General features: G+C 34.8%; 3 protein-coding genes across 4 annotated transcripts; all 3 read right to left on the bottom strand.

The window, feature by feature from the left end:
* Positions 1-1138: 1138 nt before the first annotated feature.
* Positions 1139-2207, bottom strand: LOC130715607 (uncharacterized). Its single transcript, XM_057565724.1, has one exon. It carries the CDS (start codon positions 1867-1869, stop codon positions 1369-1371), a length of 501 nt encoding a protein of 166 aa, XP_057421707.1. The 5' UTR covers positions 1870-2207; the 3' UTR covers positions 1139-1368.
* Positions 2208-3195: 988 nt separating this feature from the next.
* LOC130715630 (uncharacterized) lies at positions 3196-7862 on the bottom strand. 2 transcript variants are annotated; one of them, XM_057565746.1, is made up of 10 exons: positions 7707-7862; positions 7491-7622; positions 7333-7394; positions 6917-6971; positions 6467-6565; positions 6150-6236; positions 4869-4985; positions 4437-4529; positions 4251-4281; positions 3196-3704 (listed from the first exon to the last, which is right to left on the bottom strand). In XM_057565746.1, exons 2-10 carry the CDS (start codon positions 7584-7586, stop codon positions 3520-3522), a joined length of 825 nt encoding a protein of 274 aa, XP_057421729.1. In that variant the 5' UTR covers positions 7587-7622; positions 7707-7862; the 3' UTR covers positions 3196-3519. The 2 variants fall into 2 exon arrangements, with proteins under 2 accessions (XP_057421729.1, XP_057421730.1); XM_057565747.1 differs by having other exon boundaries at positions 7491-7860.
* A 970-nt stretch (positions 7863-8832) lies between these two features.
* LOC130713491 (uncharacterized) lies at positions 8833-11547 on the bottom strand. The gene is made up of 2 exons (XM_057563254.1): positions 11243-11547; positions 8833-11126 (listed from the first exon to the last, which is right to left on the bottom strand). Exon 2 carries the CDS (start codon positions 11023-11025, stop codon positions 9283-9285), a length of 1743 nt encoding a protein of 580 aa, XP_057419237.1. The 5' UTR covers positions 11026-11126; positions 11243-11547; the 3' UTR covers positions 8833-9282.
* Positions 11548-12797: the final 1250 nt, after the last annotated feature.

Here is a 12797-nt window from a genome sequence, read left to right as displayed (position 1 = left end):
AAATTATATAAAATATAAATATTAAAATAAATAATTTGGGGTTAGTATACTAGAAAGGAATAAAAAACTATTATCTTATTCTATCATTCTAATCCACCTCCTGTCATAAGATAACTTTTAGTCTTTTACAATTGATAAGATAAGATAAGAGATATGATTGTGTTATTCTATTTAATGACGTAATAAATAGAGAATTATAGCAGAATAAGATAAGATAAAATAAGATAAGAGACATGATTGTGTTATCCTATTTTGTTGACGTAACAAATAGGAAATTATAGTAGGATAAGATATGATAAGATAAGATAAAAGACATAATTGTGTAGGTAGATGATGTCATATTTATATTTTTAGATATTTTTAGTAATTTAAATATTAAATAATTCTCTATTTCAAAAAATAATTAATGTATTAATAATGCATTTAATAGTTATTAATGACATTAAAATAAATTTTTTTGACAACGACATTAAAATAATTAACAAAAGTCAATTGTGACATTTTCAAAAATAACTACTATATTAATTTGACATTTAATAATTTTTAATAATATTAGAATAATTAATAAAAGTCAATTGTGAAACCATTAACATGAATGCAGACAATTTTTTTTAATGATTATGGACTTATGGTTACTTATTTTTTACATGATAAAAATAAATGAATGTAATATTTTACGTCCAAATTATATCAAATATGCATAAAAAATATTGATATCAGATAGTTTTAAATAATTGATTTGGAAATTAACTCAAAAAATTTGTATTTTATGTTTTCGTATATACATTTGAAAGATTAAAATGGTTTTTGTATATTGATTCAAAGCATAATAAATTAAAAAAAATAAGTGAATTAGAATGTAATTAGGATTAGAAAAAGACTTAAATATTTGATATACTCATATACATATTTAAAAAATTAAAAAGAGAGAGGAAATATGAAAATGTTTGAGGTATACCGACAAGTTGCTCTTATTCCTTCCGTGCATGGCGCGAGATTAATACTAGTAAAAAATTATAAGAGGATATACACTATCATATTTTATCACCTTATTTAGCTTGAGTTAGAGTGAATGCATTACTCGAGCTATTATTCATCGTTCCTACTTCTTGTCTATCAATCTATCATATTGGTTCCCTTTATCTGCAACATTCCCCAATTCACTAACAGTAACAGTATCAAACAGAAAAAAGAACCATGCTGAGTACATCAATTAAACACATGATCATTTGCAGTATGGCACACAACATAGCAAAAGGAAAATAAAAATAACTAAACACAATGAAATCAAAAACCAAGGAACAAGAATGCCATTTCAGCTAATGACAAACAAACTTCAGAAACAAGATAGAAAGTCACAATCAAAATTCAGCACAAATCTGGCCTTGTTCTCTTTCGAACTGATATAGAACCTCTCTGATGATCCCTGAAGATTCTGATCTCAGAAGAATCCCTGAGATCCTCAAGGCTTATGTACTGCTGCTTAACCATCCTTAAGGAATGACACCCTGTGTCATGAATCCAAATATAAGGGTGGCAAGTTTCATCATAGTAGTACAACAAGTTCTTCAAGCTCCTGCCACCACCGCCGCCGCCACTACCTGCAGCTACAGGCATATATGCCTTGTATATGCTTTTACATTTCACTCTCTTTGAAGAACCTGGCTTCAATGTGTGGATCTTCTTCAGTATTGATCCTACCCTTATTTGCAGCTCCACTGGCCTATCACTGAGGTTCCATATCCTTGTCCCATTTCCAGAGCCTTGAGTGTGGTCACGGCAGCTATCAAAGCAGCCACCAAAAGGCACAAGGCTAAAACCTTGCACTTTTCCCATTAGTGACTTGAACTGTTTCTTTTTCTCTGCCATTATCTTTCTAGCAATTTATGATTTTTGGTTCTATATAACCAAACCTCCCCCACAAAAGTGTAGTTCTTTAGCTAATCAAGCTCTCTTAGAAGCCTATGATCATAGGGTTAACATTAAACAGAATATGCAGAGTAGCACTTTAGAAGCCTCACAAGAACAGAATATTGTTTAGCCCTTCCATCAAGGAATTGGTAGGGTCCTCTATTTTGGTGTAAGAAAAGTATTCTTCACGGAAGACAATCATGTTCGAACCGGGAGCATTTACATTATGGTGGACTAGCTCTTGCAACAGAGATATTTTTCTATACACAAGACTCGAACCCAAGACTTTACTTAAGAAGAATCAAGTATGTACCATTTATAACAAGCACCTTCGTAATTGGAAGGGTCCCTTATACCCCAAGTTAAGTTCAGCAAACAAGAAAGTAGAAAAGTTAGTTGTGGCTGGAATTTATAAAATTGCTAAGACATAGCTTTTCCTTTATTTCTTTGGGAACCAAAAAAAGGCAATTTGGCACCAATAGTAGGCGTTCAAAGATTCATGATGAGGTCTCATGATGTTGCCCTCACCTTTATCACAAGGGGGTGAAGGGGTTGCTTTTGATTTAATCCAAGTTGATTAAATAAGATTCCACTCTCTTTGGTGTGCATTGTGCTCTTAACTTTTTTGTCCCCTATTCTTGGATGTTCCCCTTAACTGTTTTTTATTGCATTTCATATTGTGACATTAAACCTGGTAACGAGTATGACCAACCATCTGAGGCTGTTGTTGGTTGGAAAAGAACATAGATATGGTTGTTACTGTTGGTTGCTACCAGTCAAATTCTGTCATTTTCTCTAAAACAAGTTATTAAAATTGCAAATGTAATAATTGTATATCCGTTCAAATTACACTCCCCCCCTTCACTTTATTTCATAAATATGCAAATAACAGTGGAGATTGAATGTGCAAAAATAGTATAAGCAATTTTCATTTTTCTTTGCTTTATGAGAGACAATCATGAGAACACTAGTCACTATATATTAGTTAACAAGTTGTTATATAAAATGTTAGGCATAAAATGAAGAAATTAAGAAAAAAAACTTGATTAGTTGTAATAAGCAAATATGAATGCTGCATCACAATACTCTAGGATAGAGTAGTCAATGATTTTTCAATGAAAAAAAATAACATGCCTTGTCTAGTAAAAATTTGCACTATTATAATCAATGCAATTTTAGTTGTCAAGGATTCCAATGGATTAGAATGAATCAGGATTGTTTGAAAGTGAATAAAAATTAAGAGAATGAACATCACTCACCATACAGAGTAATAAACGAACAGAATGAATCAAGAACAGTTCATATTATGAACTTCTCTGCTGTTAGACATAGCCTCATCTTGATTGTATCATCAACCATTTTGTCACAAACTACATTTCTAATGTTGGAACTGTACAAATCATGTAGCGGCTAGCAGCTACTGCCTAAAAAGGCCTTTTGAAGGTGGGATGTGGGAAACAATTTAATACATGTTTGGAGATCATGCTACAATTGATTCTGAAGTCAAAATCAATTATCGGGAGAAGCTAATGTGAGTTAGCTTCTGAGTGCTAGAATTGATTTTGAGGAAAAATAAACTGATCCAAACACACTCTTACACTCTGGGTTTTACTTTTCATTTTGCTCTTGTCCCCGATCTATCTTACTCATGAGAGGCTGATTCAGATCTATTGAAGGTTCTGTGACGATTGGTGGCGCTGGCGAAGATGATGTACCATCCATATCTTCACATTCAGCCAAGGCCTTATCTAAAGCAGACTTGGCAACTTTAGTAACACATATCATCAGAACCACTGCAAGTAACAGAAAATCACACTTCAGCATGGTTAATCAAATAAAAATATAAAATAATGGATTCTTGGTTTCTAAAACTACTTTTCCAAGCTCAAGAACTTTTACCTTAACCATGTGAAACACATTACATCAAAGATGTTAATTGTAAAATAACAATAATGCAGGTAATAAGTTAAAAAGTTGATTGATTCTTGATACAGTTCATCACAGTCCAGAATATTGTTGAAAATCCAAAACAATGCAAGCAGAAACCAAGTGAATGACAAGTTGACTACACAACATGTAATATGTTGCCCGCCAAGCAACATTATAAAAAATGGGGAGCTTTCCCATGCCCTTTTTAATTTAGAGGGTTGTATTGTCCTCTCCTTGTTAATCACTAAATTGCAAATTTGAAAACTCGTTATTATCTGTCATCACATGACATTTATTACACTAAACAACCACTTATTGGTCAATTATGGGAAGACAATGCTTAAGAGGGGCGGGGGAGGGGGGGGGGGGGGCATGGAAAAAGAGCAACTTCTGGATAGAGCGCAACTTACCAGACATTAGTAGACTGAATATTATCAGAGCCTGCATCCAAAAGCGAGAAAGAAATCTATGTTATATCTATTGAAGCTAATACTAGATAAAACTTACAATTTGATCCAATCAACAAATGGAAAGATTGCACCCATCATCTGAAAAAATAATTCATTAATACAAGGAAAAAATGATGGATCTCTTACCCAACGCGTCTTTGAGAACTCTCCCCAACCATGTGTCACATCAGATAAATCTTTGAGTGTAGTTCCAACATATACAAGTGCCACTGTTATCGGCTGCAACAGCAACAACGTTTTGGAGGCATTAAGATATTGCAGTAACTGGAACGCCATCTAGTGAGCTAGAATAACACATGGACCTTAGTTTACATCACAAACTACCAGAAATCCAAAAGGGAAACCAATGTATTAGTTATTACGAAAATAATGTAACACCAATGATGAGTTGATGACAACATCAAGAGAAGTTGATTAAACTAAATAGCATGCAAGATGTGACCACCTAGGAGATATCCAACTAGTGCTAAACAATTTGGATATTTTAAACCATGGTAAATAAACTTATTGTTAAGAGTAAGTCCCAAATATATAACTGACCAGGGGTGAAGACTATACCATCATTCCTAGCCAGGAAGCCAATGTGTATTCCCCCAGAGGAACAGGAGTCACAGAGAGGAGGTAGTTTAAGACGTTAAAGGGAAGTAATGGAACAAGCCGAAGCAGGAACACAATCTGTAAAGGCAAATCGAGTCAGGTATTCAGTTCAGAAAAAATTGAAAAAGGAACACAGTACAATATCATAAATCATAAATGACTATAGCACTAAGAAAAGATCTATTAGAATAAGCCTTCTTAAGCTATTTTTGTTAATTATAAAGAAATCAGCAGTTGACTGAGGGACTGATATATATTTTTAACCACTAGAGAGTAGACAGGAAGTCTTAGTGTGCGTTTGAATACAAATTAAACATGAAGTGAATGTTTTTTTTTTCTCAATCTCTAGAGACAGGTCTGTTCACTTTGTATCTTGAAGTGAGTGCTAATGTAAGTCTGCACTGGTGCCAACAGGTATCCAAACATAGGCTAAAGTCTTACTAATTTTTTTTTTTTTACTTAAAGAAGTATGTAACAGACAAGTCTTAATCAGGTCTAGTCTTATCCCCAAACCAAATAAATGGATATGGCTTTATTTTTGGTGCTTCAAATGGATGTTCCATGAAATATTATTCATAACAGTTCAAGGAGTATTTTCTATGCATTGGCCCCACAGGAAGCTGGAAGTTGGGCCGGCCTAAGCAAAGTATTCATCGTATGTTAGTGGCAGCTACAGCTGCTATAGAACACACATCCACACGACCAATGATATCTGGTTTATTGTAACACAGTTAACATTTATCAGCATACTTACATGGATTTTAACCAGAAAGTATGATTCTTGCTTGTTTTAACTGGAAATTAAACTCAATACATCACAATTATAGTCGCGTTTAGGTACACAGAATTTCAAAAAAAAGTATACGTAATTTCAAGATCTACTTGCTTTAGCTTTGAGTTGGAAATGAGAAGTCCAAAAGGACAAATAACATGAAAACAGTTGAAACCTTAGAAAAACTGTAATCAAACAGACCCTAAGAAACTCAAGTTAAAATCATTCTAAACTAGTTCTAGAGATGTCATAAAAATATTATTTTACTTCACAGCTTGACCTAACAGCTTTAAATTTCGAGGAAGCTGGTCTATGACTTCTTATATTAGTAGCATGTTGGGATTGACTTATTTTTTCTCAAAATCAATTGTAGCACTCAGAAGCTACTTACAGCAGCTTGTCATCAGAACTGATTTTGGCTTTAGAATCAATGGTAGAAGAAATTTCAAAGATGCACCAAGTCTACAAACCTTAAAGCCAGATTTCTGAATTGCAATTGCTACTGATCTAAACTGTGGATAATCCTTCAACCTTGAAACAACAAAGGATTTCCCAATCTGAACAAATAGACAAATATATGAATAAATAACATCAGAGGAAACAAATGACTATACATAAACAAGCCGCTCCCAACTAGCTGACAAATCTTCAAGAATAATAATGTACATGAAGAAAGAGCAAAACTGAAAGAGCATCTTATATTTTATAAAGTAAAACCTAATTGAACTATTAATCAAGCAACCAGTGCACTAACTTTAGACTTTTAAAATTTGACAACTACACTTACAGTTCTACCAAGAAGAAATGCAGCTACAGCACCAAAGGTTGAACCAACAGAGTCAGCGGCAAAGCCAATTGGAAGGCCAAATAGATAACCACCACCAAGCTGAAAAATTAGTATCAAGTAAGGTGACATAAATTCATTACCAACCTTGCTTTTTCTATGTTACTTTTCCATCCAGTATATTGAAAGGAGATGTAAAGTAATGATGCATATACTTTATTATAGACTAGAATTACAAATGAATCATTTAAACAGGTAAAACGATGACACAACGCGGCAAATTCAATTTACAAAACTGTAAATGCCTAAAGGTGATAATCACTAATAGCAAAGTTCTTTTAAAAGGATCTAAGAAACAATGCAGAAAGATCACAACTCAGGCTTATACAGGTACTTTAAGAATTCAAATTTACTCAAGTATAAAGGAAATGCCAAGACATCGAAGATTCTTACAGTAAGTACAGAGGCTGGAACTGCCAAGATAGTCAAAGGAATGTATGCAACTGCCCTGAAAATCACCAAAATACACATGACTTCACAACTTGATGCATTCAAGTCAATCAGTATGCATATTAGTCATGTGATAGATAATTAATGTGCCCACTTGTATAAACATGTTTGAATTAGTTTCTCTTTCTCAAGAATCAATTATGAAACCCAGAAGCTGCCCACAGAAGCTTCTCCCCATAACCAATTCTGGCTTCAGAATTAATTGTAGAAAAGTTTCCAAACATGCATCAAGTACAATTAGTCTAAACTAAAGCAGTTACATGAATAAAAACAAATATAACGATTATGAGAGTGTAAAAAAAAAAAGGTGATAGCAAATTTAAAGTTCTGAGATGCCTAAAAAATTGAAATTGACTTACAGAGCAAGTGGACCCCATGGCCCAAGATCACGATCAACCCATGTCAAGAAATCCTTCAGAATCTGTAGAGCAAAAACAGCTATTCTAAGTAACAAAAAATATTTTTTTTTCCAGAGAAAAAAAGGAAAATGAGAAGGACCCTGAATTGAAAAATGAACCTTTTCAATGGGGAGAGTGAAGCAAGCAGCAACAATAGCTGCAACTAAGAAAAGAGGAAGAGTGATTCTGATACCAGAGGTCCATGTGAGAAACATTGTCAAGTTGAAATCAGAGGTAGCTTGCTTCAGCCTCTTCAATGAACAAGGATAAGATAAGCCACCCCTTTAAATCAATCTCTCACTTTTTTTGCATGCAAATCCAATGCCAATACTTACCTTGTACTTACTGCACTTCAAACATCACCTACTTTCCGAAGTTTGTCATGTTTCAGATCTTTCCCCACTAAGATCCATGTTTTACTTACTTGTCACCATTTAAATGTCTCAATAAATTAATCATAAATTTATGACATGTAACTTAAAATATAGGTAGAGTAAAAAACATTAAATAATTCATATATCAGAAATTTAGAATACATCGATGTCATCTCAAATTCACTGGTATCTCTTAAAATTAATAGTAACACGTTAATTGGATAAATATAAGATAAAGTAATAATAGAGATATTTTTGAAACTGAAAAAAAGTGGTAATAAAAAATGAAAAAGAGAAGCAAACAATTATGCTGCATACATGATGGATAATGTTGCAAGTTTCATACAATTATGCATTTATGCTCCATGTGAAAATAAATCGCAATATGTCTATGGTCATGTTGCATTCCATAGATATGTGGCACAATTGTATGAAACTTAACCTGTAGCTTGACACATGGCATAAAAGATATGATGCCACATAAACTTAATTTTTTCTTTTTAAGATATGATATTTTTTAATGCTTAATTAGTTTCTAATAAATAATTCCGATATCCCTTTCCAAGATAATATAAAAAATACTTGTTTTTTTTTTCAGTTTGCACAAACTTCAATTGTGAATCTTTGTCGTAAAGTGTAAATATCATGTGAACAAATTAAAAATGTACAGATTATTGAGATTGGGGAGGAAGAAACTCAGAAGGAAACTACTAAGAAGGGTAAATATATAAATACTTGTTACTTGGAATCTTTGCCTGTTAAGCAAACCATAACAACAACAAAAATTGGATAAGTTATTGCAGCAAAACCATCACTGGTATGGTGGATGAAAACTGGGCAATCCATAGCATACTTGCCACAGAAAAGGCCAAAAAGGAAATGGTGGTGCATTTCTCAGTTTAGAATTTAGATATGTTAACTCAATATTAAGAACTTAGGTAGTTGTTCAGTGCCATCATTGATTACAGTTCCATTTGCCAACAAAAAAGGTACAGAACCAATTCATTCAATGCAAGTAACCAAAACACAACTTCATGAGTGTACGTCAATAGGTCATAGAAGTAATACTTAGAACCAAGAACTGATATGCAAACAAAAGAACCTCTTAACTATGATATTAATTATCAACAGTACAATATGTTTAGAGGAGTTAAAACCCTCTGCTAATCTACAAGTGGAACAATCTCATACTATATACATAACTCACGCTAACAAGAATACATGACCAAGAAATAATGCTAACAAGGTGCCTTGTAGGTTAAGTTCAAATAATCTCTTCTAACTGAAGCTGGGATTTGGATTTCCTGCAGTATGAGGAATTACGCATTCACACACTCTTCTTGAGCCGTCTGATCTTAACCGTATGATATATAGTTACTCGGAATATGAGCATTCGATCTTGATCGGACGGCTCAAAATGCTTGAAATGCGTGGATGCGGGATTCCCTTGACTGCAATGAATCCAAATCAGTGAGGCTGCATAACTATTTGGTGGAGGGAACACGAGGGAATTTTCACATGAGAGGATCGTGATCCACTATCTGGCACAAAGTGCATTAAGAAGAACATGAGCTAACATGAGATCCACAAAATACTGATGCCCAATTTGACCATCTCGCCACTTCATCTTTAATGGAGCTCTTCCATAATGAACTCCATCATTGCATCTATTATCAAAATGCCATGGAAAAGTCATGTCAAAATTATCAATCACCCCAGATACAACTCCTGCTTGCTTCAGTTTCTCTAAGAACACACCATTGAAAACCTCCATCTTGTTAGGATTAAATGCTAAGGATCTAGCATATCCACCAGTTGCAACAGTAGTCCTGTAAAACACTCTTGGCCATGCCAACCCTCTCTGCTTCACTGTCTTCATAACATCACCCCAAAAGGATGCTGCATAGTCTGCTCCAACAGAGAATGCTCTAATGTTACGCCAGTGGACACCGTCATGCAAGCCAGAGTTCATGATCATAGTGTCTGGGATTGTTTCCCCAGAGAAGTATTTCTTCAACAAAGTTTGAAACCCCTCATCTCTCAAAGAATCCAACCCCAGATAGTTTTGCGTTTCATTCCAATGACCATTGAAGATGCTAGTGATCCTAACACTTTGAGATGAGTCTCTTGGGTTTGAAAAGTTCATGTCAAATCTTCTGGGGACAGAATGTACTTCAGGCAAATCTAACACAAAATTGAGCAAGTTACGGATTGTGTCAACATGATTTGAATCACCCCAGAAGAAAATCCATCGATTCTTCAAGCAATTCCAAGCAGAATCAGCTGAATACATCTTGAAAGAGCAGTGACTTGAGTACACCCAACCATTACTCTCCAAAATTCCTAAGGAACCATCACACCAAGGAGCTGTGCAAGGAAAATCCGGCGCGAGGCACCGGTATCTACCATCATTACCAATGTTGCAGTCATCATTCTTGCCATGTCTTGTCCACCTTCCACACCAAACATCCCTGGCAAAATCAGAAGCTTTGCAAGTCTGCAATCCTGGCATCATCTGAACACTGCTTTTGTAGAATCTGATTGTAACATTACGGAGAACTCGGTCATAGGCAAATCTCCATGGTGTGAATTTTAGGCCTTCAAAGTGTCTATAAAGCAGGATTATGGTGAGATTGTAAACCCCATCAAAATCAGGATGAACTTGCAGCGAGATTGAGTAAGAACCGTTGCTGAAATCCTTCACCAGAGGCCTAGATTTCCATGATTCCCCTGAAAGATCAGTCTCAAAGTAATCTCCACCTGAACAATGAACCTTCCCTGACTCATCCAATGCTTGAAAACCAAACTCATGAACATCTCCAGCTGATAACTCCATCAATTTCCCACCACCATCCAACCCAGGAATTGCAATCTCCACCGTCTTGGAATCTTTACAAGGCTCGCCTCCACGAGCCGACCATCGAGCTAGAAGATTTGAAGTCAAATTAGGCTCTAATTCACTTGAAACCCAACTTGAAGAATGCCCCTTAACTAGAAGAGATTTTATGGAGCTTTTGCCAAGTTTTTCAGTGTTGGATTGGCTTTGATCTGAACTAACAGGATCATATGGAGAGACAAAAGGTGAATTTTGATAATCTTGACGATACCTCCAAAGTTGAATGAAGGTCTTAACAGTGCAGCCATCAATGCTCCAAACCAGGACCATTCCAACCAAAACCAAAGCAGTGAGCAACCCAACACGCCAATGAAGTACTGGAATGGACCATAGAGGCCATTGATTTGGTGGTGGCGAAATCACTACCTTTACCTTCAATGCCATCACTCAAACACACAAACTAGCTTCCAAAACAAGAACAGCAACCAACAAACAAACCCTCCACCCAAAACCGCAACAGTTGCTATCTTTTAACGACAAAAACACTACATTCAAAGTCCAAAGTCACTTTAAAGGCACAACAATTGTCAATTTTCTCGAGAAAACAGGAAAAGTAGTAAGAAAAAATAAAACACTAGTTCTAGTTGAATGGAATACTCACATGTGGCTTTCAGATTTTCAATGTAATGTGAGTGACTGATAGTTCTTCAAAGATGAAGATGAAAGAAGAAGAAGGATGGTAAAGTTGCAAGGACAGCAAGTTGTGTAGATTTGAGAAGTTGAAGTCCAAAAAGAAGTTGTGAAGGTTGTTCTTTTTCACTGTTTCTAGTCTAGATTGGAAACAAGGTTGTGTTATGCATATGCTTTTCTTACTCACAGCATTCCATTGTTATTACCGTTGAAAAGTTAAAAACTCCAACCCCAGTAGAGTGTGTGGATGTGGTTTCAGTAAAGTCTTCTGGAATGGAAGCTCTTTTTAGCATGAAAATATATGAAGAAAAATATAGTTTCTTTATTTCATAATTATAATAAGAACAATAAAAGAAAATTTTTAAGCAACACATTTTGGCACGTAAGACATATATCTTCCCATCGTAAAGTTGTGTGTTTAATTCCTAACCGATGTGAAAGTTGTGGACTTGTGGTGATGGGTGATCTGAAAGCGTCCTGTAATCCCGAAGACATCTTTGGGCTATAATAGACCGGTAGTGACCAACATGGTAGTCAGTATCGTGCGTATCGCACGATACGTATCCCGATACGATACGAAAATCAACCAAACGATACGTATCCCATGTACGTATCTTTTTGTGTTCGTATCGTGACCTGTATCGCACATATCGCATGAGTATCGCACGATACGTATCCCGATACGATACAAAAACAGTTTTTCAAATGCTGTTTCATCTGACTCTCCTAGAAATTAGGGAGTGGAAATTTAATTTCGTTAAAAATTAGTAAATTTCCCTAAAAAGTGATGTTTTCTTTGATTCTTTCACCCTTTCACGTTCAACTTCAGCAGCACTTTCATGTTTCACGTTCAACTTCAGCATCCCTTTAATGGCTTGGAATTAGGGAGTGGGCATTTAATTTCATCTCTTTGATGTTTAGTACTTTAGTTTGGCTTATGGCTTGGAATTAGGTTGAACTTGAACTTTGTGAGACTATTTTTCTACTTATGACTTGGATCTTTGATTATTTTGAACTATATTTAGATGATATATTAGTATATTATTTAATTTATGACTTAATTTTTTTTGTGTCCGTATCTTACGATACACGTTACGATACGATACGCGACACGAAATTAGGGTCTAGCGATACACGATACGTATCTCGATTTGACTACCTTGGTGACCAAAGTTGAACATACCAAGTTTTTTTTTATAAAAGAAGGAAATTTTAGGATTATTTTTTGTTAAACCGAAAAGCATTTTACAAAAACATGTGTGATGCTACATACTTAAAAGGTTAGACAGTCTTTATATTAATTTAATTAGGTCATACAAAATTTTATGATAAAGGAATTTATTCCCGAATTATAAATAAAAATGGATTTAAATAATGCAGCTACCGCATTAATGGAAGCAGACAGGTGGACCAGTATGGTAACCATCAATTCAATCTACTGAATCTAGTGAGCCATGGGTTGGCGGTGCTCAATTATTGCTGCAAGCCTGAAACTGATAGAAAACAATAAATATGGACAAGGAAAA

This window comes from Lotus japonicus, chromosome 4 (assembly GCF_012489685.1).
Source record: "Lotus japonicus ecotype B-129 chromosome 4, LjGifu_v1.2".
Taxonomy (NCBI): domain Eukaryota; kingdom Viridiplantae; phylum Streptophyta; class Magnoliopsida; order Fabales; family Fabaceae; genus Lotus; species Lotus japonicus.
The sequence above is the reverse complement of the archived record's forward strand: the minus strand, read 5'-3'. Positions and strand labels throughout refer to the sequence as shown.

What these genes read in the sequence shown, in the direction of transcription:
- LOC130715607 (XM_057565724.1), bottom strand. Translation starts at nt 1,869, where the DNA reads ATGGCAGAGAAAAAGAAACAGTTCAAGTCACTAATGGGAAAAGTGCAA.
- LOC130715630 (XM_057565746.1), bottom strand. Translation starts at nt 7,586, where the DNA reads ATGTTTCTCACATGGACCTCTGGTATCAGAATCACTCTTCCTCTTTTC. An exon ending in CTTCCTGGCTAGGAATGATG is followed by an intron (nt 4,530 to 4,868) that starts GTATAGTCTTCA and finishes TTGCTGTTGCAG; the next exon opens with CCGATAACAGTGGCACTTGT. An exon ending in AGTTCTCAAAGACGCGTTGG is followed by an intron (nt 4,282 to 4,436) that starts GTAAGAGATCCA and finishes TTTTGGATGCAG; the next exon opens with GCTCTGATAATATTCAGTCT.
- LOC130713491 (XM_057563254.1), bottom strand. Translation starts at nt 11,025, where the DNA reads ATGGCATTGAAGGTAAAGGTAGTGATTTCGCCACCACCAAATCAATGG.